The sequence below is a fragment of the Myotis myotis genome, unplaced genomic scaffold, assembly GCF_014108235.1.
Source record: "Myotis myotis isolate mMyoMyo1 unplaced genomic scaffold, mMyoMyo1.p scaffold_m19_p_14, whole genome shotgun sequence".
Taxonomy (NCBI): domain Eukaryota; kingdom Metazoa; phylum Chordata; class Mammalia; order Chiroptera; family Vespertilionidae; genus Myotis; species Myotis myotis.
The window spans coordinates 52,682,994-52,708,244 of NW_023416318.1; the positions used below are offsets into that span (position 1 = coordinate 52,682,994).

Here is a 25,251-nt window from a genome sequence, read left to right on the forward strand (position 1 = left end):
GGGGGCTTGGCCACGGGAAGCAGCTTCAGACCCTCTCCCAGCTGCCCTGCTCTCCTACCTGCAGGAGACGGCGCGCTTACTGCCTACCGCTCACTGCTTACCGGGACTTGGTGGCCCTTGACTCCTCCGTGGAGATGGCTCCCCCACTCCCGGCTCAACAGCCACTAACTGCCCGCTGGCCAGCATTCCTGGCCTCTGATTGGGCCCCGTCCCTGCCAATCCCCCCGGATATGGAATTTCTGCTCCTCACAGAGTCCGAGGGCCAGGCCTTCCTCAGCAGCCTGTTTCATTCATTCACCGGGGGCCTCTGGTCTCTTCATAGGACAGAACCCCACTCTAACCGGCACTGCATGACATTTCCTGAGTCCCCCCAAAAAACCTTGCTCCCCACCCAGTTCCAGGGTCCCCCTCAGACTGTGACCTCTTCGAGAACAAAGAGTAAGTGTTGTTGCTTTTGTTCTCCACCCCCACGGCGTAGGACGGGCCGCAGAGGGACAAGTGTGTGTCTAGGCTTTATCACGTCGTCCCTGGACCATCCCCCAAGTCCTTCCCTGAAACTCTCCACCCCAAACCTAGGACCTCACACCCATCCTCCACAGGCACATAGCTCAGGCTCAAGGGGCCTGGGGTATAGCAAGTTGCATGATGTCGCTGAAGCTAAAAGTCTGGCTCCAGAGCCAGGCGCATGCCCTAGGAGAGACGAGCTGGCTTTGTGGGCAGGGACCACTCAGGGCCCCAGCCAACACCCCTCCCACACAGCGAAGGCTAAGACAGGCAGGAGAGTCAGAAGCTGGGACAGGCGTGAGGCGTGGGCGCGGCCCCTGGGCTGCTGACCTTGGGGTCTAGGGCCGTGGTCTAGAGCCACATGTGGCTCTTTGGCCCCTTGAGTGTGGCTCTTCCTAAGCCTTAGGAGTACCCTAATGAAGTTAATAACAATGTACCTACCTATACAGTTTCAGTTTAAAAAATTTGGCTCTCAAAAGAAATTTCAATCGTTGTACTGTTGATACTTGGCTCTGTTGACTAATGAGTTTGCCGACCACTGATCTAGACGAGTCTCAACTGGGCTGACTGGGCACTTCAAGTCTCTGCCACGTATCTGTTCCATGCCAGTAGCTACCTCAGGAATGTCCTCATGGAGATGACAGAAACACAGGAAAGAGCAAGGCCTCTCGAGGTGTAGACTTAGAAGCACCACACTTGCACTTCTGCTTCATTCTCTTACCCAAAGCCAGGCACATGGTCAAGTCAGGAGACAGAGGCAGAGGACACTTCAAAGTTAAATGCCCAAGGGGTTGGATGCAGAGAGGGTAAAAGATCATGCAACCCATCAGCAAGACCTATCAATTCTACTTTAGAAGTACTTTCCACACCTGTCCAATACTCCTTCTATCTTATTGCTCCCACCACTTCAGTTCACCATGATCTCTCTTACCTTTCACCACCTGACTGCTCTGTCCAAATCTTTCTTGTCCATTCCTTCCCAGACCATTGTCAATGCAGCAATGAGAATCAACTTAAAAAGAAAACCTGCTCTGACCACTCATTTAATTAAGTCTGCCAAACGGTTTCCTATTGGTCTCAGGATAAAGGTGAAAATCCTGACGAAGGCCTGAATTGTTTTCAATTTTCAATTGAGGGGTTATTGTAAAGCAAATAGGTGAACCTGGTGAAAGGGAGAAAGAGAGTGAAGATGGAGTGGGGGAAAGAGAGGCTTTGTAATGACTTGCATGTGCGGACAGCCTGGGACCCCCTTTCTCCAACCTCATCTCCTTCCATCCTCTCTTTCACTTTATGGTTGGAACACATCATAATTCCCCAACTTGTACACTATTTCAAGCCTCTGGGGTCTTATTTGGACTGCTCTGGAAGAACTGCAATAATAAATTAGAGATTAGGATGAGATAATAAGTAGTCAATATACCCATAGCTCTCCCAATATTCTCTCTTGATGTTCTCACCATCTTTTAATCTAGATAAATATGTACACACGGTTATGCTAGGGTGAGGTGAGAGTAGGATACGGATACAGGTGTGACAACTCATCTGAGAGGTTTTTGAGCCTGAGTCTGAAATATAACTGTTAAATTGGCTTTGCGAAGAAGAAATCTAAGAGGATGAGGTCAGAGGAATGGGATGGAAAACATATACATGGTGCAACTTCTTCACTAAGTTAGGCAACCTGGTAAAGGACTAGTAAGCCAAGACATTCTTCAAGACCGAGGCAGACCAGAGATGCCTTTTAGTCCACAGGGAGTTCTCCTGTTATTCTTTCAGAGTTTGAGAAGGCTTATCAGGAGCTAGGCACACATCACCTTATTCCCTGTCTCTTCTCCCCAATTTTCTTGGGGGAATATTTCTGAATATTAGAGACAAGGGAAAAAATGACATATTCTTTTCTCTCTCCTCATGTAGGGATTTCACAATGTAACTACGGGGGCCCTGTCGAATTCTTTCTCTCTCAGGGATCAACAAGAGGCAAATGTGAGTGCTTCAACCTCAACAAGTGGTCTTAGTTGACTCTACCAGGAAAAAAAAGTGATTGAAACCCTCTGCTTTAGGCCCTAAAAAAAAAGAGAGGAGGTTTGGCTCAGTGGATAGAGCATTGGCCTGAGGATTGAAGGGCCTGAGGTTCGAATCCAGGAGAGAGAGGGAGAGGGAAGGAGAGAGAGGAGCTCTTTGGACGAGGGGGAGAGGAGGCTGAGGGGGAGAGGAGGCCTCATGGTACATGGCAAGGCAACAATGTCATGGGCACTGATATGAGCCCCTCCTGTTGGCCTGAGGGAGCCACCGAATGCTCTTTAGTCGGAGAGGCAGTGACATCGCACCAGGCCTGGGGGAGGACGGATCGCAGGGAGAGATCAGAAACGGACTGAAACGTCCCTGGCTCCTCTGGGACTGACCACACCCTGAGAAAAGCGCTACAGACCAACTTGGCAGCCGGAGCTGCATGGCCGGGTCCCGGCTTGGCCTGCATCTGCCCGTGAATAACCCACAGTTAGTCTAAGAGTCTTTTCTCTCCTCTTGAAATGTAACGATATCATTAGGACATTCACAGCAGCTTCACTTACGTTAATGTTTGAAGACCACACACTCCGAATCCAGCCAGGGTCTCGCATCATGGGAATCTGAAAACCAGAAACATGAGCAATGAATGAATGGAAACATTCTGGAATTCGATAGCAGTAATGGTCGCACACAGCCTTGTAAATACCCTAAACACCACTTTTAAATACATATATATATCCTTTTATTGATTTTAGAGAGGGAGGGAGGGAAGGAGAGGGATAAAGAGAAAGAAACATTGACGAGACAGAGAATCATTGGTTGGCCACTTCCACAGAATCCACGGCTGAGGGAGTGGCCAAGTTGAGACCCGACCAGGCCTGTCCAGCCCCAAGGCCTTCGCTCTCTGTCTGATTTGCCTGCAGAGGGGCAGGGAGGAGGCACTGAGGTTCCTGCCACAGCCCATGAGCAGGGCCTGAAGGGGTGGCAGCGGGCCAGGGCAGAGAGCGCGCACAATGGGACAGAGGGCAGGATGGCAGAGGCCGTGAGGGCCATGCATGCCAGGATTCCGGGCAGCCTTGAGACTCAGCCTAGCCACAATGCCCCGGGCATTGTGCACTAGACCGAGGCTGGTCCGGCTTTGGAGGCAGGGCTGTGCTTATGCCCTTGGGCAGACTCCCGGGGACACTGAATCCTTGACTGCAGGTGACAATGAACCTTGGGCACCACGCACCCAGCCCCCCAGTCACCCCTGATGCGTGGTTGCCGTTAGGAGCTGCACTTAGAGGGATTTCACCCTGTAGGCCGAGGCAGACCGAGGCCATGGCGCATCTTCCTGGAGTACTTCCTGGAGTAGGAACACACACCCACTATGTGCCAGGTACAGAAGCAGTTCCTGTCCTCCTCCTCTGAACATTGTGGGTATTGCCATCTGCTTTTTACTGGAGAAGCTGAGTCTCAGAAAGCCTGAGTCATTTCCCAAGGCCACACAGCGGGCATGCACGCGCCTTCCTCTCTGAATGGCACGGCCCCCTCTGCCAGCTGGCCAGCCCCTGCTCAGCCTCCCCCGCAGCTCCCCAGACGGCAGGCCCAGCTTTGGGCAATGTAAAAGCCAGGCCCTGACCCGGGAACTCACAGGAGGCGGTCTCACCAGCCCGGAGCACGGAGAAACCGCTGCCTCTGAGGACGTCAGGGCCATGTGGCTTGTGCTTGCGTTTCTCAGAAGAGGCGGGTGGCCCGGGAGCCAGTCACAGCGGCCCTGGCCAGGGAGCACTTTTATTTAAAGAACCCAGCGAGAGCCCTTTGGCCTCGGTACATCCAGTTCCTTCTACGAAAGCTGCTCTCCTGAGACAGCAGCCGGGAAGCTGGGCCGGGGCCAGGTGGCAGAACCCGGGCAGGCCGGAGGGGAGGTGGCCCAGGAACCCGGACTCTGCAGGACACGGTGTGCCCCTTCCTCCAGGCTCATCCCGTGGCCAGCGGAGACAACAGACCCCGCTCCCCTGGGGAATCGGCACCTGGCTTGGGGGAGGGGGGCGGGGGAGGCACTGGAGGGAAAGGTTGTCCCTTGCTTGAGAGAAAAGGACAACACAGTCAGCCCTGAACCAGGGACACTGCCTGGCCCGCTCACAGTCCCAGGCGGGACCACAAACAACGCTGGGATCCGGCTGGGAAACCAGCCAAGAGCCAGCACTGAGGAAGGAGTGACAGGTCGGGCCTGTCCTCTCTCACCGCCGCCACCGCCACCACCATTGCTACAGGGACCTGGGGCGGAGGGGGCGGAGGGGAGGGCCTTGCTCCCAGCCTGATGGGAGGGGGCGGAGTGAGAGGGGAGGTGGGGCGGGACACGGGTGCTTGGTGCTCCCAGGCCAGCAAGGCTGACTGATTAGACTTGAGGCAGGTGTTCAGCCTCAAAGGCCGCCGACCCAGCTCTCCCCCGCCCGCCCTCCATCAGTGCTGCCTCTCCCGTCCTGGCCAGGCAGAGCCACGGCCAATGGCCGGCGAGGAAGGAGCCAGGGAATCAGCAAGCTCTGAGCATCCTTGAGCCGGGGAGGCAGGGGCCAGCGCCCACCCTGTGTTAGCCCAGCGTGGCCGAGGGGGCGCCTTCCTGTCCCTGCCCCGGGCCCCGGGCGCCCAGGCGCGCAGCTGCAGCCCATGGACTCAGGGCTGCTGCAAACGCAGGAGCTGGGCTAGGCTTCCAGGACGTGCAGTTCTTCCCAGAAGCAGCCGGGAGGCGAGCCTGGGGAGCACACAGGGCGCCGGTTAGCAACGCAGGTTCTGGTGGGGCCTGAGCACCTGCATTCCTGATTGGCTCCCAGGCAGTGCTGGCGCTGCTGCTCAGCAAGTACCACCCTCTGATTAGCTCAGGACTCCAGGCTCAGACCTGCTCAGGCTGCAGGGCCATCGCTCCGTGGAGCGCCGGGGTCACCTTCAGATCGTCCTAGAAGCCCCCCGTCAGCGTGTCCCACAGCTGCACCACAGAGTTCCACTGGCTAACCATGCCCATGGCTCAGGGCCAGAAGTTTGATTCCGTAGGGATAGGATCTGGGAATCCATAGAATTTTAAAAAAAGAAAAAGGTGCTCGGGGATCCTGATGCAGAAGCCTTTCCAAAGACAACTGCCCCCCTGACCTTCCCAACCGCCCCCCTCCCCAACGAGCTCTACCTTTTCTATCTCTGACTCTCTAGCTCCACCTGCCGTGTGTATCTGTCACAGCGACCTGCCCACAGCTGGGCAGAAGTGCCCAGAAAGCCCTGGAGGGTGATTTGAAGGACAGGAGGAAGGCTGGCCCCCGACCCAAAATGAAATCGCGCTTCCACTCTACTGGTCTCGATCCGTCCATCTCTCCGGCGGCAATGTGAGCCCGAGACCTCAGGGGCGGGGCGCGAAATCTTTCCATCTCTCCATCGCCGGGCTCAAGAAAGGGGAGCGAGTCTACAGCCTCTGTAACAGTGACGGTAAAATTTAAGTGGAAACTGAGGTAAGCATTGCCCTTTCTTTTCTTTTTATCACAGAAAAACCTCCCGGGAAGAGCAACTGAAATGAGTGGCATCCTGTGGGCTCCTCCTCATGGGCACACACCGAGCAGCATGAGGGCAGCACGCACCTGGGGAAGGGGAGGGGGTGTGGGGGAGGGGGAGGGGGGTGTGGGGGAGGGGAGCGAGGGGGAGGCTCCCTCCCCAGAGCACTTGCTAGGCCTCCAGTTGCTGTTTGCTAAGCATGTTGCAGACGTTACTGCTGGCTTCTCGGGATCAACAGGAGAGCTCGCTAGCGTGGCCCATGCTCAGGCCCCCTCTAAGCTGCGGAGGCAGGGCCTCTAGGGGCCGGACCCAGGACCGTCTCCCGCCGCCAGGCGGCCTGGGATCTGGGATGCACTGTGTCACCTCGCTGAACCCTCACGGCAGCCCGTGTTACAGATGAGGTCGCTCACAGGAACTCACACGGGCCAGAGCCAAGGCGAGAAGACAACGGGCCGGACTGTCTCCCGGCGTTTTCACCAGAAGTAAAACGATGCAGAATCCTGGGGCAGTGACGGCGCTTTGCTCTGACGGTGCCAGCGTTCCCTGGGGACGCACCGTAAGGGCGGTTCCATGGAGGGCAGGGTCGCCACGTGAACTCGCCCCCACACGCCCCCAGCGGGTGGTTCCTAGCGTTGGAAGGCAGGGGACATGGGCAATCTCTCAGAAAGCGGCAGGCACCAGAATGCAGGAGCAACTCTGGCCAAGTAAACCCATTCATTTGTCATAGAAGAATCGGGTTCTCAGGTCAGAGGAATTTCGGCACACACACATGTTCCCAGGCACCAGGCCGTGCACAGGCACGCGTCCGTGATGGTTTCGCCAAGGCATTTGATAAGATCTACCACCGTGCCCTCGAGGACTGGTTGGGTAATATTGTAATAAGCACAGCTCGTTAAACGAACATTCCTGCAGGGTGTGGAAATGTGCTGGCTCTATTCTAGCTCTTTCCTCCTCCACTATTTTATCAATGTTGGGTTGAAATAGAAAGACGTTCATGAGTTATGATCAGATTTCCAGATGCAACACAATCTATACATTGGATCCCAGAATTACAAGAGCAGAGGGCCTGGCCAGGTCTACCCGGGGGGGGGGGGGGGGGCATCTAAGACAGGGAACTGGGGCTCAAAGTGAACCCTTCGCCTCCTGGCAGGGCCGTGACTGCTGCCCGCAGAGCCTGCATCACTTGGAAACTCCGTGACGGATTCTGATGTCCGGGGCTGAGGGCGGCGATTTGGGCTCCCACAGGACCAGCTCTGAGTGCAAGGCCCCGTTACATGGCCAGCCCAAGGCCCCTTCCAATCCAGCAGTAAGGATCCCATGTACCATCAAGTCCTCTTTCATTCAAAACGTTTGCAAGGGCAGGACACATGGAGAACAGTGTCTCTCCTGCTATGCGGCACCCCCCGCCCCCACACACTCCCCGTCCCCACCATCACCCTTAGAAGAGGCACTGAGTGCGGAGATCAGCTGGAAATGACATCATCCAAGTGGGACGCTCCCTGCTGGGGGCCCAATTGTTACCCCTAAGCAGCAGGGCTAAGCGGACGCACGCAGGCTGCGAGGCGCGGCTCCCAGAGAGGTTCGTGTGCACCCCTACAAATACTCCAGGCAGCGTTTCCGGTGCAGAGAGCAAGGTTTTTGGAAGCAGGAGGACCATGCGGGGACCACGGCTTCATTGCTACTCATGAGCCCTCCAGCCAGTGAGGTGAGCTCTCTAAGCGCCTCTGTGTGCACCTGAGGCTAATAACCCGCTCCCCCGGCTCTGAGGAGGACGGAGGAGACTCGGGGGCCCGTGCGTCCTGGGCACCTAGAAAGCTCTCAGGGAGCAGCACAAGTCATCGTGAACCCGGACGCTTAGCGTTTTTGAAAGCACGTTGAATTGTCCATAACCTGGGAGTCACTCATATGCTTGCAAAACACCATTACACAAGTCACACAAGACGGCTGTGCGACGTTCAACGTGCAAGACTGCTCTTTCCCTTCCCTGGGCTGCCCTCTGCCCCACTGGGCGCTTCTGACTGGACAGAACCCAGAAACCGATCCCATCTCGCTGCACCGAGTGTCGGTCAGATGGCTATTAATAAACTCGATTTCTGCCTGGTCAAGGCAGGGAAGACACCATCCGGCCACGCCCCTTTCCCTTCCCCTCTCCTTTGAACACCTTGGAGTTCCAATCACCTTGTCCTTAGAATGAGAGGATTCCCTGGAGGGTGTCGACATGACTGTTGGCTGAAGTGCTCTACGGATTAATACACTTTTCATTTGTCCTCACTTCCCCGGAGCGGAGGGGGGTGATCCCGCCCACGGGTGCCTGGCCCTGGGTCCCAGTGGGACAGCGCCCTCTAGGGGGTATTCATGAGCCAGGACACAGGGGCCAAAGGACAGCAGTTCAAGGCTCCCCGCCCTCTTATGGGGTAAAGGAGGACATGGCCGGGCCTGCAGGGTGTGACAAGGCAGTGGTTCTCAACCTTCTGGCCCTTTAAATACAGTTCCTCATGTGGTGACCCAGCCATAAAATTATTTTCGTTGCTACTTCATCACTGTAATGTTGCTACTGGTATGAGTCGTCATGTAAATATCTGATATGCAGGATGGTCTTAGGCGACCCCTGTGAAAGGGTCGTTCAACCGCCAAAGGGGTCGCAACCCACAGGTTGAGAACCGCTGTAAGGTGTGGGAACAGGGTCCTTGCCACCCCACTCTCCGTGCCAAACAGAACGGCTCCGCCCACCCGTCGGAGGCCTGGAGACTGTCGCTCCATGTTGCTCCAAAAGAAGTCCAGCCAGTGATTCCAGAGTTGAACGGCCTGAAGGAGGGTCCCTCCCCTAGGGGTTTCCAGCTCCGCTGCCCGGGCCCCGGTGAAGGGGAGAGGGACGTGGGGTTGGCAAGGAGGTGGTCGATGTGGGACAAGGAGGCTCGCAAAGGGGCGGCAGCACGCTCACCATCGTGGCATCTTCACAAGCCGGCCCACTGTTACGTCACCGACAGGGAGGCGTCTGCATATTCTCCCTGGTGGCAAGGTTCCGTGTTGGGGAGGGCAGGTGCCGAAAGTCCTGGGCAGGGCACCACCTGGGCACAGCTGGCACACCGGGCCCCTCTGGGCATCTGATGGACAGGTGCCAGGCGGATCCCCCCTCGGACTCCCCAGCGGGCCTCTGTCCAGGGCCTAGCCGGCAGGGTCAGCAGAGTGCAGGCTGGACTGGCCCCCCGGAGCCGAGGCACAGTGCCTAGCCCAGGGGTCCACGTGGAAGGATCCGATTCCTCCTCCCCATCATATTACAGTCCAACCTGCACCAGTGGGCTGGCTTTTTTTTTTTTTTTTTTTTTTTAGGTTCAGTGCTTTTACGAACACTAGTTACCATTTACCGAGTTCCTGCAAGTGTTACATCGTTAGGTGTTGTAAGCCCATTTCACAGATGAGAACGCTAAGCCTCCAGGAAACCAAAGCTTGCACGTGGCACACCTGGGGCTGGAGCCCAGGCCCGACCTTCACTCTGGAGCCTACACATTTGGCCCCGGCTGGACACCCGACCAAGGTGACTGTCACCCGCGGGCTCCGGCTCCGGAGAAATACATCCCAAGTGGGAGGAGCAAACCCTGCGGACTTCACTCCGGGAACAGCCTGTCCCCGGGCCACTCTGCTCAGGCTGAACCCCCGCCTCGAAGGCTCCGCCCCGGGGACTCTGCTGAAACACTACCCTTCTCCACGGCCGGCCTCCAACTCCAGCTTCTCAGAGACGCCCTCCCTCCCTGGCCCGGCGGTGGGAATTCCTCCTGGCCGCGCCCGTCAGCTTGGCAGCTGGCTGGGTGCAGGTCCCCCCACTCACATTGTGCCTTGGCCTCCCACAGGTGGGGGCCAGGTCTCCCCGTCTCGGCACACCCCACGGGCTCTGACACACTGAGGGCTTGGAGGTCAAGCCCACAGGCTCTTGGAACGGCGGGGGCCGATGTCACAGGTGACGGTGCCAACATAACAGGTGCCTCCGAGGGCGCACAGCGCTGCAGCTGCCCTTGCCCCGCGCCAGGACGAGGCGCCCCACGATGGCCCAGCCACTTGGCTCTTCCCGGAAGCGGCCAGCCCGGCCCGGCTCCTGCCACGGCAGCCGCAGCCTCCTCCCAGCTCCCCCGCACGCAGTCCGTCCCTCTGGGCTCTGCCTCCGTTCCCTGTGCCGTGTCCCGTGCTGCTTTGCTGGAGACCCCTCTGGGCCAGGCCCTCCTCTGTCTTCCAGGGCTGGTCCGGAGGCCGGCTCTCCCCCTGGAGCGGCCGGTCAGGCTCCCAGTCTCCCCGCTCTGCAGCCGCCTTCAGCACGACTGGTCAGATTCTTCCAGACGTGGGCACCAGCTGAGCCCAGCCCCAGTTCCCAGCCCCTTGGGACCCCGTGCCCGGGGCACACACCCTCAGGGCCAGCCCTGCAGCCCCAGCCTCTGCCTCCCCAGCACCCTCCTGCCACGGAGGCCTGCCGCCCCGGGAAGAAAGTCACATGGCACACAGTGGGGCATCCGGGCCACCTTGGGGCCGCACACGGGCCAGTGAAGGTCTTAACCTGGGACTTTGGGTGGCCCCCTGCTTGCCGGCGCCCCACAGCATCTCGGCCCGAGCACCAGCAGCAGGCGGCCCTGAGTGAAGGGATGGGGACCGCAGCCAGGAGGCTCCGTCTGCCCCGGGCATGGCACACGCCTCCCGCTGCCTCCTGGGATGCAGAAAGCCCCAGGCGCTCTCTGCTCCCTGGCACGCGACCCTCGGAACCTGGGTGCCAGCCCAGCCTTCTGCCGAGGAGGCCCAGAGGCAGGCACAGGGCCCGGGGCGCCACAGGGGGTAGGTTCCACACTTACGCTCACACAGCCAAACCCCTGGCGTGGGAAGAAACAGTGAGGCCCGAGTTCCAGCCCAGGCCCCCCACTCAGCGCCCATGTCCACGCGTGTTACTGAACACCCCCTGCTCCTGCGTTGGGGCTCACGTGAAAACAACTCCTTTCGAAACAACTTTCTTGCCCCACCCCACCCAAGAGTCCCAGTGTCTAGGATGGGAGCTGCACAGGCAGGACGGCATAGCCGCTGGCTCAGAGTCGAGGAGCCCATGGCACACACAGCACCCAGCACACACAACACACAGCACACAGTACACATAGCATACACAGTACACAGCACATAGCACGCACAACACACAGCACACAGTACACATAGCACACACAGCACACAGCACACACAGTACACAGCACATAGCACGCACAACACACAGCACACAGTACACAGTACACAGCACACACAGTACACAGCACATAGCACGCACAACACATAGCACACAGTACACATAGCACACACAGTACACAGCACCCAGCACACACAGTACACAGCACATAGCATGCACAGTACACAGCACATAGCACGCACAACACACAGCACACAGTACACATAGCACACACAGTACACAGTACACAGCACAAGGCACACACAGTACACAGCACATAGCATGCACAACACACAGCACACAGAACACATAGCACACACAGTACACAGTACACAGCACAAGGCACACACAGTACACAGCACATAGCATGCACAACACACAGCACACAGTACACATAGCACACACAGTACACAGTACACAGCACACACAGTACACACAGCACACACAGCGCACAGCACACACAGCACACACAGCACACACAGCACACACAGCACACAGCACACACAGCACACACAGTACACAGCACAAACAGTACACACAGCACACACAGCACACACAGCACACAGCACACACAGCACACAGCACAAACAGTACACACAGCACACACAGCACACACAGCACACACAGCACACACAGCACACAGTACACACAGCACACACAGCACACACAGCACACAGCACACACAGCACACAGCACAAACAGTACACACAGCACACACAGCACAAACAGTACACAGTACACACAGCACACACAGTACACAGCACACAGCACACACAGCGCACAGCACACAGCACACACAGCACACACAGCACACAGCACACACAGTACACAGTACACAGCACACACAGTACACAGTACATAGTACACAGCACACACAGCACACACAGCGCACAGCACACACAGACACTCCGCTCGGAGCCCCTCCTCCGCCCACACAGACAATGCAAGGTCCCAGCACAGGCCTGGGGAGCAGGAGGCCCCCCAAACACCCCATACCCCTGTCTCGGGGATCAAAGCAGCGCTATTTGTTTTCTATCCAAAGCCAAGAAACACATCTTTGATGCTTGAATAGGTTCTATCTAACACCTCTATAAACGCAGCCTCCGGACAGGAGCCAGGGGAGCAGCTGTCCCCCCACTCACGGAGGAACTATGAATGCGCGGATCCTAAATGACCCCTCTCAGCACAGACAGTCCCGCGGGCCCCACGGGCACCCTCTGTGGGGACGGCAGCTCTCAGGGGCCTAGCAGCCCTTACCCACGACCACGGCGAGTCCGAGTCCGGGGGGCTCTTGTCAGGCGGGGACTCCCAGCTGGAGCCGCTGGCATCGTCCTGCTCCTCCATGGCCAGCCCTTGGGACGCGGCCGCCCCCTCCCCACCACTCAGGAGCTCTGGGGGGAAAACGCTGCTCCCGTGGCTGGTGGCACCCTCTGGGGAGCAGGAGGCCGGCGCTTCCCTTACACCCAGGAGCCCGGCCAAGTCACAAGGCGCAGGAAGGGAGCAGAGTGTTGGATTGCAGGGCCTCTCCCACCTGGGGACGGGCTAGCACACAACACGGAGACACCCCAGTCCCCAGCGTGCAGGGGCCGCGGGGCCAGTGTCCGTGGGCGTGGGGAGAGGAGGAGGGCGGGGCATGACCCCTGCTGGCCGTGATTCGTTCCCTGTCCTCACAGGCTGGAGGAGGTACTCTGAGAAAGACTCAGAGACGACCGACTCCCCAAGGTCACGCAGCCCCGAAGGGCAGAGCTGGGATTCAGACCAGAGGGGATTTGACAGGGGAAGGGGGGAAACCACCTCATGTGCCGGGGGCAGGACACCTGCAAAAGGCTGTGCGGAGAGCACACCGAGGCTTTGGGGGAGCCTCTCTGTTCCTCTGGGCGCCTCCACCCCGCTCGGGAAGTCAGGAGAGCGCGGTCAGTGGGCCACCTTCGCCACCTCATGGCGCTCAGCTGCCTCCGTCATGACAGCAGCTCTGGGTTCCTAGCGCTTCCCACACCCCCACCCCGGGAGCTCAGCAGTTAAGCCGGGAGCTGGCATATACCGCGCACAGCAGCGCTATAAGGTTACGGGTCAAAAATAGGAGCTTGAAGAGCCGGCCCTGGGTCCCAACGCGGGAAGCGGCGACGGGGGGGGGGGGGGGGGGGGGGGCCAGACTGGCTTCCGCAGCTGTGCAGGCGAGCGGCTCCCATCCCCCCAAGAGTCGGGACTCAGGGTGATGAGCTGGGGTGTCAAGGGACGGGCAGCCGGTGGGAGGGAGGCACATAGCAGGGCAGTTTCTACGAGCCAAAGGCAGAGGGCACTGCCAGAGGGGGTGCAGCACTCCGATCTCGTTGGACAGGGACAGAGTGGGGGACACTGCGATCTCGCCCAGCGAGAGAAAGGGCGGTGCCCAGAGCACACGGCGGGGAACAGAAGGGGGTCTGGAACACGGGAATCTGAGCATGGGGGCGGGTGAAGCCAGGGCCAGGGAGAGGGCAGGTGGAGTGCCAGGTCGGCTCCCTGACAGCTCTCAACACGGAGACCCGCCCCAGCGCAAGTCCCTGCAACCTGGGACGGGGACTGCCTCCTGAGGTCCTCCAATGCCACCTGCCACCTGCCACCCGCAGGCTCAGAGCAGCCCCCTCCCTGGGTCTCCAAACCCCTCCCCAGCCGGGCTTCCCCAGGTTTCACCGCAGGTGCCTCCTCCCTCCAGAGGGGCCCTGACCACAGACCCCACAGACACCCCCGCCCCCGTCGAGGCTGTGAGAGAAGTGCTAGGAAACATGACTGATGTCCGTGGCTCTGACTCCCTCCCTCTGCAGGCGCAGGGGCCAGTGGCTTCCGGGTCCTGCATCCAGTGAGGGGCACAGAGGTACTTGGTCCCCGGCCTCCGTCATGACACCACGGTCCTGGCCACAAAGACACCCCGCCTTCCTCACCCGGAGAAGCGCAGGGAGTGCCAGGAGGGACCAACGTGCACAGCCTCGCAGCTGGGTGCCCGCCCCGCCCCCTGAAGGAGCTCCCACAGTCAGCGTGCCCTGCTCGGCCTGAGGCGCCAGGGAGAACACAGCACATTCAGCACTTCTCCTGAGCTGTGTCACTGCCACTCTGGCTGTTCTTAATTTGTCCTGTCAAGATGTTTTAAGAACCTCATGACCAGCCAGGGACAAGACATGAGTGATTACACCTGCCGTGCTGAGCGTTCAGCCAGAATCCAGCTGGAGGCACAGGGTGGGTGCTCTGATCACGGCAGACCCGGCGTCTCTGGGCAGCCTCCGGAAAGAGGACGCAGGGCTCAGCATCCTGGGCCAGCAGTGGTTTCACAGCCCTGAGGGCATCCGTGCTGGAGATGGGGGGGGGGGGGGGCGGGCGAACCGCCTCCTGCCACTACGCAGGGCTGCCAAGAGCCAGCACTAGGTGCCTGGGACACATCAGGACGGGATGAGAGCGATGACAGGCCCCAGAAGCTGCCGGTGAGTGAATCTCTGAGCCTGAGTCACACAGACCTGGGCTCTCGGTCTGACTCTGGCCTTTAGAAGCCGTCCTGACTCAGGGCAAGACACTCAGCCTCGAGGAGCCCTGGCTTCCTTATCTGGGAAACACGGGGATAAAAATAGTCTCCCTCTCAGAGGGCTGTTGTGGGGGTACTTGAGGCCTTGCACCTGGGCACGATGCCTGGCGCGTACCGGACCTTCACAAAGCGGTAGCAGCGAGGCATCCTCACAATCACTTTGAGGCAGGCTGTAGTAGCTCCGTTTCACAGACAGCAAAACCGAGCCCGTTTCACTTTGGGTTTCCATCAGCTGCAGACTCCCCACCTCTTCCTACAACAGGGCTCCCCAGGAGCTCGTCCCCACCCCCCCACCCCCGGAGGCCGCGGGACCAGGCTGACCTTCCCCTGAAACACATCCACCCCGTGTCCCTGGCTGGGAGCCCAAAGGGTGCCCCTCCGCTCAGGCTCCCAGCACAGAGCCCGGGCGTCCCCTAGGAGCCCCCAAGAGCACTTTGGGGTCTGCCCTTTCTAAACCTTCGCTCATGCGACCTGTTCCCAGGATGCCTCTCCCCTCCTCGCCTCCTTTTCCCACGTGCCTGCCTCCTGGGCCCGGGGAGACTCCTCCCCGAGCCTGCCCTGCCCTCTCCACCCGTGACGCTGCTCCCTCCGCTGGCCGTTCAGGGAGAGGACGCGGTTGGCTGGACGTTTCTGATTCCTTCCACGCGCCAGGGCTTTTCCTCGCTCATCCTCAAGGTTGGGGTCATCGTTCCCAGAAGCGGAAACAGGCTCAGAGCGGCTCGCCTGGCCGGAGGGTGGAGCTCAGAGGCCTCCCCTCCCACGCCCCTTAGTGGACACAGAGTGACAGGGAGTTCCTCGAGTTCATGACTCAGCATCCCAGCTGGGGAGCTCCTTGTGTTCATGACTCAGCATCCCTGAGGGGAGCTTCCTGAGTTCATGACTCAGCATCCCAGCTGGGGAGCTCCCCGAGTTCATTCATGACTCAGCATCCCCGCCGCCTCAGGGGCTCTCGGAACAGGATCCAGGCCCGACTCACCCTCAGTTCCAACAGTGCCTCACGCGGTGGGGGGGACCCAGCATGGGAAAAAGTCACATCAGGTTCTTTCTCGATTAATAAACTAGATGTTTTGTTTTACTAGTGGCTTTTTTGGAGTTTAGGTTCACAGAAAAACTGAGCTGAGAGTTCCCGTATGTCCCTGTTCCCACATCTAGACAACCTTCCCCACCATCAACACCCAAGCCACACCAGAGTCCACACTAGGGCTCGCTCCTCATGCTCTCCATTCTGAGGCCTTCTAAAAAATGTATCTTTATTGATGTCAGAGAGGAAGGGAGAGGGAGAGATAGAAACATCAATGATGAGGGAGAATCATGGGTCAGCTGCCTCCTGCACGCCCCCTATGGGAGATGGAGCCTGCAACCCGGGCATGTGCCCTGACCAGGAATCGAACCACGACCTCCTGGTTCATAGGGAGATGCTCAACCACTGAGCCACATGGCCGGGCCAGTCTATGGTTTTGATAACTGCCTAATGACATAGATCCATCACCGGAGTACCTTACAGAGGAGCTTCACCGCCCTCAACACCCCCTGTGCTCACCTCGCCACCTGTCCCAGCTCCAAGTCTTTTCATGGCTCAATAGCTCGTTCCTTTTCGGCGCCGAACAATCTTCCATTGTGTGGAAGGACCACAGCGCATTTACCCATCCACCTGCCGAAGGACATCTTGGCTACCTTCAGGTTTTGGCAGCTGTAAACAAATCTGCTGCAAACATCTGTGTGATCTTGAGTTTGCCCAGGGCACTGTCGGGGAGCCCCCAGTCTCCCGGCACTGAGAAGGGAGCATAGGCTGAGGCAGGGGGACAGAGACCAGCAGCCCGAGGGAGGCCCAACCCCAGCCCAGCCCAGCCCAGCCATGAACCTGGACTTCCAGCTGCTGTGGGCACGCCCTCTGGGCACCGAGCTCCATTTGCTCATCTTGGCCCTAGGCTGGGAGCAATGCGCTGTCCACAACCGTGGTGCTGAAGCCGTGGACACGGGGCCAAGGCAGCTGAGCTACCTCACGCTCAGCCCTGCTCTCTATGCTGCTGCTGCTGCTGCTGCTGCTAATGGTGATGGCAATGATGATGACGGCGATGATGATAGTGACGGCGATGATGTTGATGGAGATGACGGTGATGGCGATGAGGATGGTGATGGTGATGATGGTCAGCGTGCCCATGGAACTACAACTTCATGTGGTTACGCTCCCCCTGGGTCTCTGGAGACCTGGGCTGCTGCATCTACTTCTTCATGCACATGGTGAGCACCTATGCCACGATGCATAGCGAGGCTGGCCCAAGCACTAAGCACTGCCTGGCCCTGTGCCAGCCACCTGCTGACGTCAGACAGGCCCTGCACCCTGCTGTCCTCCTCCGGGCGCCTCGCTTGGCCTGGCCTGGCCCCACCCATGGCTGTCATTGTGGGGCAGAAGCAGGAGCTGAAGGCTGTGGACGGGGTGCCGGAGCCTGCCTCCCGCTGGCACCCCGTGCTAGTGACTCCCGCCATGGTCGTTTCCATCCAGATTAGGGGGAGGAGGGAGCAGGCGCCTATGTTTTCACCTCTAATCCTCAGGCCACTCAGAAAATCAGGCCTCCGTTTTCCAGGCTAGTGAAGTGTCATCAGAAGTCCAGAATTTAAAATGAACTCAAAGTCTGTGCTCTGCCCACTCTTGTGGGAGTGGTGGCCGAACGTTACTGGGTGTAAGAATGACCTGGGGAGCCCTAGCTGGTTTGTCTCAGTGGCTAGAGCAGCCGTGGGCAAACTACGGCCCACAGGCCGGATCCGGCCCGTTTGAAATGAATAAAACTAAAAAAAAAAAAAAAGACCGTACCCTTTTATGTAATGTTTACTTTGAATTTATATTAGTTCACACAAACACTCCATCCATGCTTTTGTTCCGGCCCTCCGGTCCAGTTTAAGAACACATTGTGGCCCTCGAGTCAAAAAGTTTGCCCACCCCTGGGCTAGACCATCAGCCTGAAGGGTCCCGGGTTCGATTCTGGTGAAGGGCACGTACCTCAGTTGCAGGCTCCTCCCTGGTCTGGGCCCTGGTCGGGGTGCATGCAGGAGGCAACCAATCGATGTGTTTCTCTCACATCGATGTTTCTCCCTTTCCCTCTCTCTCCCACTCTCCCTAAAAATCAAAGGAAAAATATCCTCGGGTGAGGATTTAAAGAAAAGGAATTGCCCTAACTGGTTTGGCTCACTGGATAGAGCGTCAGCCTGAGGACTGAGGGGTCCCAGGTTCAATTCCGGTCGGGGGCATGTACTGTGGTTGCGGGCACATCCCCAGTAGGGGGTGTGCAAGAGGCAGCTGACCGATGTTTCTCTCTCATCGATGTTTCTGACTCTCTGTCCCTCTCCCTTGCTCTGTAGAAAATCAAAATATATTTTTTTTAAAAAGGAATTACCTGGGGAGCCTGTAAAGATATAGATTTCATAAAGTCAAAAAATGCTAAATACAAAGCTTGTCATGGAAAACAGCTGTCTCCTCCCCACCCCGAGTTCTATTCTCTAGTCTAGACACACCTCTGGCCACACGCTGCCTCAGCCGGGGGAGTGCAGGAAGTGTGGCAGGAAGAGCTGGGAGGAATTGATTACTTATTTCCCATGAACCTCCTAACAGAAGCCCCGAGTCCCCTTTCAGCTTTAGCCACAGGGGAGCTCACAGCACCCGAAAGCCACCGTCCTGCGTGGTACGCTCCTTCGTACATTTTCAGCCACGGCTCCCTCCATGTCCACGTGTTTGCCTTTTCTCTCTCAGCGACTCTTCCTCGTGTTGCTATGCTCTTACCAGTGTGGGTTTGGTCTTATTTCCTTTCCAAAACTGTCTTTTCTGCCATGCTGTCCGGTTGTTAAGCAGGCAGCCCCTGGAAAGCACTGGCCACAAAGCTTCCTCTCAAAAGGGTGTCCATACCCCCCAAAGAAACAAATGCATCAGTTTTATTTGTAAGACTGGAACCAACAAGGATATCCGTTTGAGATGGGGTTGGTTTTTTTTAGTTTAAATTAATAAAATGGGGAGAACAGCACCAAGTTGTCTATGTACAAAAGACAAATGTAACTAAAGAAGGTATGCTTTTATTCCAAAATAGGAATAACGACATGTACAAGGGGATGGTTTCATAAACGTTTACCTAAATCTGTTATACTCACGGGCTTTTTATTTCCTAGGGGAGAAAGGGTTGGCATTCATTCTTTGGCATCATCTTGTAAAATAATGTCTTCTTGACCTGTTATCCATGAGAGTGCTTATAAAAGCCCAAGACGGACATACGGAAACGCATCCTAGGATTGACTTTTCCGTATTGTTATGCGTCTCCTACGGTGACAGGCCGCTCATAAGGCAGGTGCGGGTGGGGACCAGAGTCCAGCAGTGGGACCTCTGTTCCTCTCCAGTGCTGTGCACTCTCCGCACCTCAACCTTCTTTTCTGTCAAATGGGAGAGTAATGCCACCCACACCGGCTGTGGGAAGGATCAATCAAGATCATAACTGTGGCCCAACGCCTGGCCTGGAGGCAGTGCTCCATAATGCTGGTTTAAAGACACTCTGGCCCTGGCCTGTGTGGCTCAGTTGGTTGGGCATCACCCCATGCTCCGAAAGGTTGCCGGTTCAATTCGCGGTCAGGGCACGTGCCCAGGTTGCAGGCTCAATCTCTGCTCTCATATCGATGGTTCTCTCCCCCCCACCACACTCCCTTCCTCTCTCTCTAAAAGTCAATAAAAGTATTTTTTTTAAAAAACATTCTGGCAGATAAGTGGAAGTGTATCATGGAACATCCCTACTGTCATCTGCCTGTCCCCCTGCCTCTTGGGTCAGCGACCAAGCATTCATTAGGAAAGTCAAGCTGTTTAAGGAACTGAAAACTGAGCTTCAAAAAAATGATGGTCAGAAGTCTAGTTCTTACCAAGCTGTTTATGTGTCACTTTGGTTGTTTTTATTGTTCGTTTCAAGTGAACCATTTGGTCCTCTTTCCTTTGTAAGGCAGATTCTGTTTCTTCAGGTCAACCAGCCTCTGTACCCAGATTTCCTTCCTGCAACCTTTTAAAGAAAAAAGTTTCTTTTCCCTTTTGCCCTTTCTAAGAGGTAGGGTGCCTACCCTATACTATCTTAATAGAATCGCATTTGCTCTGAAGTAAAACCGTTCGTTTTACTTGATTCAAGTTGATAGCTTTGGGCTTTTTAAAAAGCAAACTTCTAGGCAAGGACACAATTCTTATGCAGTGACCCACTGTTTTTTCTTGCCTCCAGCCTTTACAGTGAAAGCATTCTTTTTTAAAATATTGCTTTGTAGTAGATGGTGAGGGAACCTACACGGCTCACATCCTACCCATCGTCTGGCACCTCTGCAAGAGAATCGAGAGATTGAGGACTAAGAGAAAAGGCAAGTTCGTCCATGGAAGCATACGGATGGCATGACAGTAGGCGAAACTTTGTTCTTCGTGAAATGGACCTGGACGTAGCACAGGGCGAGGCAGCCGGCCCGGGACCGGGAGGACGGGCGTGCGTTGCTGATGCTCGCCACCCACAGACGCCCGTCCCTCCCGCGAGTCTCCGTCACCTCTGGGCTTTGGGCGCGCCGCAAGGGACGTGCCAGACAGCGTCTGCGGCCCGTTTCTGTTCAAACACCCCGTGGTTCGAATTCTTTAGCCTCAACAGCATGAGGTTCCGAAGGCCCCACTCTTCCCGGAAAGCCTGCAGCGCCTCCCTCAGATGTGCCGGCCCGTCAGCAAGAAGAGCGGCCGGTCCTCCTTGGCGTTGGCGGTCTGGAACTCGTCACGCAGGCGGAACTGCCACTCGTCCTCCAGCTCCAGGCGGACCACGGTCTGGCGCAGGGAGTTCCGGTCCTGACAGATCACGCACAAGGTCGCCCCTACACGGACAACGGCAGAGCGTGTGAAGACAGGGGCGAGCGTATCCCGCGGAAACCCACCGCCTGGACCCTGCGGCTCGCAGAAAGAAAGCGGCTGCGCTTGGAAGGGGAGGGTCGGGTGTCCCCGGGGCCTCGCTTCTTTGGGAATGCTTCCCAGTCTTAGCAAGGCAGACACGGCGATGCGACCGGCCGGCGAGATAACATGGAGGCGGAGGAAACGGTGGCCAAGAGGGCAAGAGAGAAGGAGAACTGGAAAGAGACTGATCGGATGCAAACCAAGCTCTCTCAGCTGCAGCCCTACCAGGCCCAACACCACCTTCTTCTCCCACTCGAGGCGATCCGCTCGCACCTGTCCCCACCTTCCCACCAGGTGAGCTTTCCCTCCTCTCCAATCCCAGCACAATCAAGACATTCATGTCCATTCATTCCGTTGCTCTGGCTGCCTACCACCTACCTACCTGCCTTCCTACCTTCCTACCTTCCTCCTACATGGCCTGCCCTCCCTTAGACAAGCTGCTCCCCCAGGGCAGAGACTGCCAAGGGCAGAGATGGCTGTAAGCCTCTCACTACTCAGGGCCTTAGCCTGTGCGGGGCTCAGGGAAACCTGCTGGACAAGGTCAGCGTGAAGGGCAACCCAGGGAAAGCACATCGGTCAGGGCCCGCCGCTGGGCGGGACGTCGTTTTAAAGTCAGACAGAATGAACGGTTGCCGCTCTGAATACTCTCGCAAGAAACCAACTCCAGCAGGAGGAAGATTCGCGTAAAAGTCCAGAAGCATCCGTATCCCAAGACGAGGAGGAGGACCTCGCCTTCCCAGAGGAAGAGACATCAGTGGGGACCTGGGGCGGGTGTTAGGAATCTGCACGGAGCCCGGCCATGTGGCTCAGTGGTTGAGCGTTGCCCTATGAACCAGAAGGTCACGGTTTGATTCCCAATCGGGGCACATGCCTGGGTTGTGGGCTTGATCCCCAGTAGGGGGCGTGCAGGAGGCAGCCGATCCATGATTCTCTCTCATCATTGTTTCCATCTCCCTCTCCCTCTCTCTTCCTCTCTAAAATCAATTAAAAAAATATTTTTTAAAAAAAGAATATACACTGAAAAGGAACACATCTCTGCCTTTTGCCGAAAAGAAAGGGGGTGTGTCTCATCTCCACCCAAACAGGCATGGGGGGGAGTGCACCCCGGAACCCCGCGCCCACCTTCCGGACTTCGCTGGCGGTTTCGGTCCCTCTCTGAGCCTCCGTGCCCCCACTGGGGAAGGAGGACTACGACCAGGAGCCCCCTCCTCAGCGGCAGCAGGTGGCCAGCATTCACGTCGGGGCCCGGGGTACGCAGAGGACGGGAACTTACCTTTCAGGAAGTGGAACTTTTTCAGAAAGCTGGTCCCCACGAAGGAGTCGCAGAGGTAGAGCAGGAGCCCGCTGAACGTGGAGTCGGAGCAGCTGACGTTCAGGGAGTGGGGCCTGGAGCTCACGTAGCACACGGAGATCTGGAAAACCGCGAGGGGACACCGCTCTCGTGACGTGCTCAGCCACGCCACGGCTGCGCCGCTTACATGCCAACCGCTCGGCCACGCTCAAGGTTTTGGGGGACCAGAAACAATATTTTTTGTATTATTTCCAAATCTACAGCCTGAAACTCAATTCCAAGAGATTTATCCGGATTTATCTATGCATTAACTAATCGGAGAATCGGAAATGTTTTGGCACCCAGCCAGTACGGCTCAGTGGCTGAGCATCGACCAGGAGGTCATGATTCGATTCCCAGTCAGGGCACAGGCTGGGTTGTGGGTCTGATCCCCAGTCGGGGGCGTGCAGGAGGCAGCTGATGATTCTCTCTTATCACTAATGGTTCTATCCCTCTCCTTTCCTCTCTGAAATCAATTTAAAAAAAAAAAATATATATATATATATATATTTTAAAGAAATGTTTTGGCATCAGCATTGGTTTTGATTCCTAGCGTATTACATTGGGACAGACCATTCACATGCTCTCCTGTGAACACATGAACACATGTGAATACGCGAACACACATGAATACGTGAACACACGTGAATACGTGAACACACGTATACCAGGTCTGAGACTGCCTGACTTGATTTAAAGCGGCGGCACCTGCAGTGTAAAACACGGGTCAGCACTGCAGGACCTGACACTTAGTACAAGAGAGACAAGGACTGGACAGGACCACTTCCTTCAGCCGCAAATCCTGGGCGTCGAGCACCTGGAAGATGGGGGGCGGGGCTGGGCTGGCGAGACACTCCGCTCGCAAAACTGATGAAAGGCTCCTGACGCGGGAACCTGGTGCCGAGGCCCCTGTGCTGTGCAAACATGTTCTTAGACCAGTGGTGGCGAACCTTCTGAGCTCGGCGTGTCAGCATTTTGAAAAACCCTAACTTAACTCTGGTGCCGTGTCACATATAGAAATTTTTTGATATTTGCAACCATAGTAAAACAAAGACTTATATATTTGATATTTATTTTATATATTTAAATGCCATTTCACAAAGAAATATCAACCAAAAACCTGAGTTCGCGTGTCACCTCCGACACGCGTGTCATAGGTTCGCCATCACTGCCTGAGACGGTCACCGCGATGGGATGTGCAGGCTGCCGAGAGGGACAGGCGCTCCTGACTCTAATAATAACCTCTTACTTGGTCATGAGAAAAGGAAAACCCCCGCAGCCTGTTTCACCGGCTGTGAAGGGGGGAGCACCGAGGCGCAGGTGCTGAGTGCATCCCGAGCCCTCCGTCCGGGCGCCTCCCTCGAGGCAGCTCCGGGTGGACGGGCAGCAGGCGCCGAGTTACCTGGGACCCGAGGTTCAGGTAGCAGTCGACCAGCAGCACGGGGTGGCCGTGGTTCCGCAGGGACAGCGGGAAGAAGCGGTGGCTGTGGTGCTGCAGGAACCGCTCCAGCAGCAGCTGCGCGGGGGCCGCCAGCGACGGGTGCTTGCTGTCGGGCGCACAGATGTACTGGGCGGGCACGACGGCCACGGGGCTGTCGGAAACCTGTGTGGGGAGGAGGGGCGTCAGCCCTCCCCAGGCTGCCAGGCTGGGGGGACCCAGGCCGGAGGCCCCGCCAAGGGAAGGGGGCCCCATGGCAGTGCTGAGAACACACCGACTTGGACGATAAAGTTCTCTGTTAAGAAACATCAGGTTTTCCCCAAGGGGGGCGGGTGACAACTGATCGACTCGATCAGTAAAAATCGTCGACATTGACCTTTCCACGTAGGACACTGGCTGTCTGGTCGAGGAAAAAATACAGAGAATCCACGGGACTTGGGACGTTCTTCCAAACGCAGGGATGCAAACCTCGGGGCACGGCCAGCCTCCCCGGACCCCCAGGTCCCAGACACCCCACTGCCCTCCTCCCGACTGCCCCGTCGAGCCCACCATCTCTTCCTCCCTCGCCAGCATGTCCGCCCTGCCCGCGAGGCCGGGGACAGGAAGAAAACCATCGGGCCGGCTGCTGGACCCTGTCAATGAGCTGTCACTGCCCCGACAGAGGCGTCTAGAGGTTCCCACGGCCAGGAAGGCCCTGCCTGCGTCTCCAGCTCGCCTCTGCCACGCTCCCCGCTGGCCTTTGCGCTTCCTCCGCGCCGACCTCCTCGCTCCTCCCTCTGGGCCTCGTCAGCCAGGCTCTCCCCAAGCAGGGACACGCCGCTCTCTCATCCCCCAGGTCTCCGCCCTAACGTCCCGCCCCAGGGACATGCACACAGATGCCACCCCCGCCGCCGGCGAGGAGAGTCTCCCCGTGGCCCAGGCGTCGCCCCGGGGCGCTCATCACCTCGGCACTCCACCCCATATTGACTTAACACCCCGCTCGGCTCGAGGCGACCTGCTCCCGAGGGAGGGACTGGGCGCCCCGCCAACACTGAATGAATAGACCAGTGATGGCGAACCTATGACACGCGTGTCGGAGGTGACACGCGAACTCATTTTTTTGGTTGACTTTTCTTTGTTAAATGGCATTTAAATATATAAAATAAATATCAAAAATATAAGTCTTTGTTTTACTATGGTTACAAATATCAAAAAAATTCTGTATGTGACACGGCACCAGAGTTAAGTTAGGGTTTTTCGAAATGCTGACCCGCCGAGCTCAAAAGGTTCGCCATCACTGGAATAAACCATGAGAACAAGTATTTCATTCCGATGACATGTTACAAAGCACGACTCGCTTTCCTCTCCATAATCAATGCACCATTAAACCTAAAGGGAAAAAGTAAGACTCTGCTCAACAGAGGAATAACAACAAAACACCTAATAGTTAAAGAACGCTCCTGAGGGAATGAAAGGAAAAACTGGTTTTCAAAGCGCACGGCCAGCCGGCCCACACCCACGGCCACGGCCACGGCCCCTGCCCCGGCCACGCACCTTGGCGGCGATGTGGAAGGACCGGTGCCCGCCCACGGCAATCTGCTTCTTCATGACGCTGAAGCGGTTGAAGCGGCACAGCAGGAGGCCGGCGCTGTGCACCCGCAGGTTGAAGTCCACGTCGTCACACAGGAACCTGCTCGGAGCCAGAGGGGGGGACAGGTCGCACGGGGGGCCCTCGCGTCCCCAGGCAGTGGCATGTGTGCCTGGTGCCGGGGCGACAGGGAGGGGCAGGCTCAGCCCTCCCTATGGACCC

At 57.2% G+C, this 25,251-nt stretch overlaps 2 protein-coding genes across 7 annotated transcripts in view; both read right to left on the reverse strand.

Annotated features, from left to right (window-relative positions):
* LPIN1 (lipin 1) overlaps window positions 1-12,752 on the reverse strand; it is a 76,904-nt gene extending 64,152 nt beyond the window's left edge. For 2 of the 6 annotated variants that reach the window (XR_004971936.1, XM_036335303.1), the window contains exons 1-2: window positions 12,470-12,751; window positions 3,072-3,128 (exon numbers count right to left, since the gene is read on the reverse strand). Coding sequence is in view for 5 of the 6 variants with exons in the window: in XM_036335303.1 (XP_036191196.1) it covers window positions 3,072-3,128; window positions 12,470-12,556 (144 nt within the window). In the remaining variant the exon portion in view is untranslated. Of the gene's footprint in view, window positions 1-3,071; window positions 3,129-3,872; window positions 4,024-4,141; window positions 4,190-12,469 lie in introns of those variants that run through there. The other 4 variants (XM_036335308.1, XM_036335304.1, XM_036335306.1 and 1 more) reach the window with 3 other exon arrangements.
* A 6,648-nt stretch (window positions 12,753-19,400) lies between these two features.
* The window catches only part of GREB1 (growth regulating estrogen receptor binding 1), a 53,085-nt gene continuing 47,234 nt past the window's right edge, over window positions 19,401-25,251 (reverse strand). The window contains exons 29-32 of the mRNA XM_036335311.1: window positions 24,996-25,131; window positions 23,427-23,627; window positions 21,968-22,106; window positions 19,401-20,618 (exon numbers count right to left, since the gene is read on the reverse strand). Coding sequence (XP_036191204.1) covers window positions 20,455-20,618; window positions 21,968-22,106; window positions 23,427-23,627; window positions 24,996-25,131 — 640 coding nt within the window. The 3' untranslated portion in view covers window positions 19,401-20,454. The remainder of the gene's footprint in view (window positions 20,619-21,967; window positions 22,107-23,426; window positions 23,628-24,995; window positions 25,132-25,251) is intronic.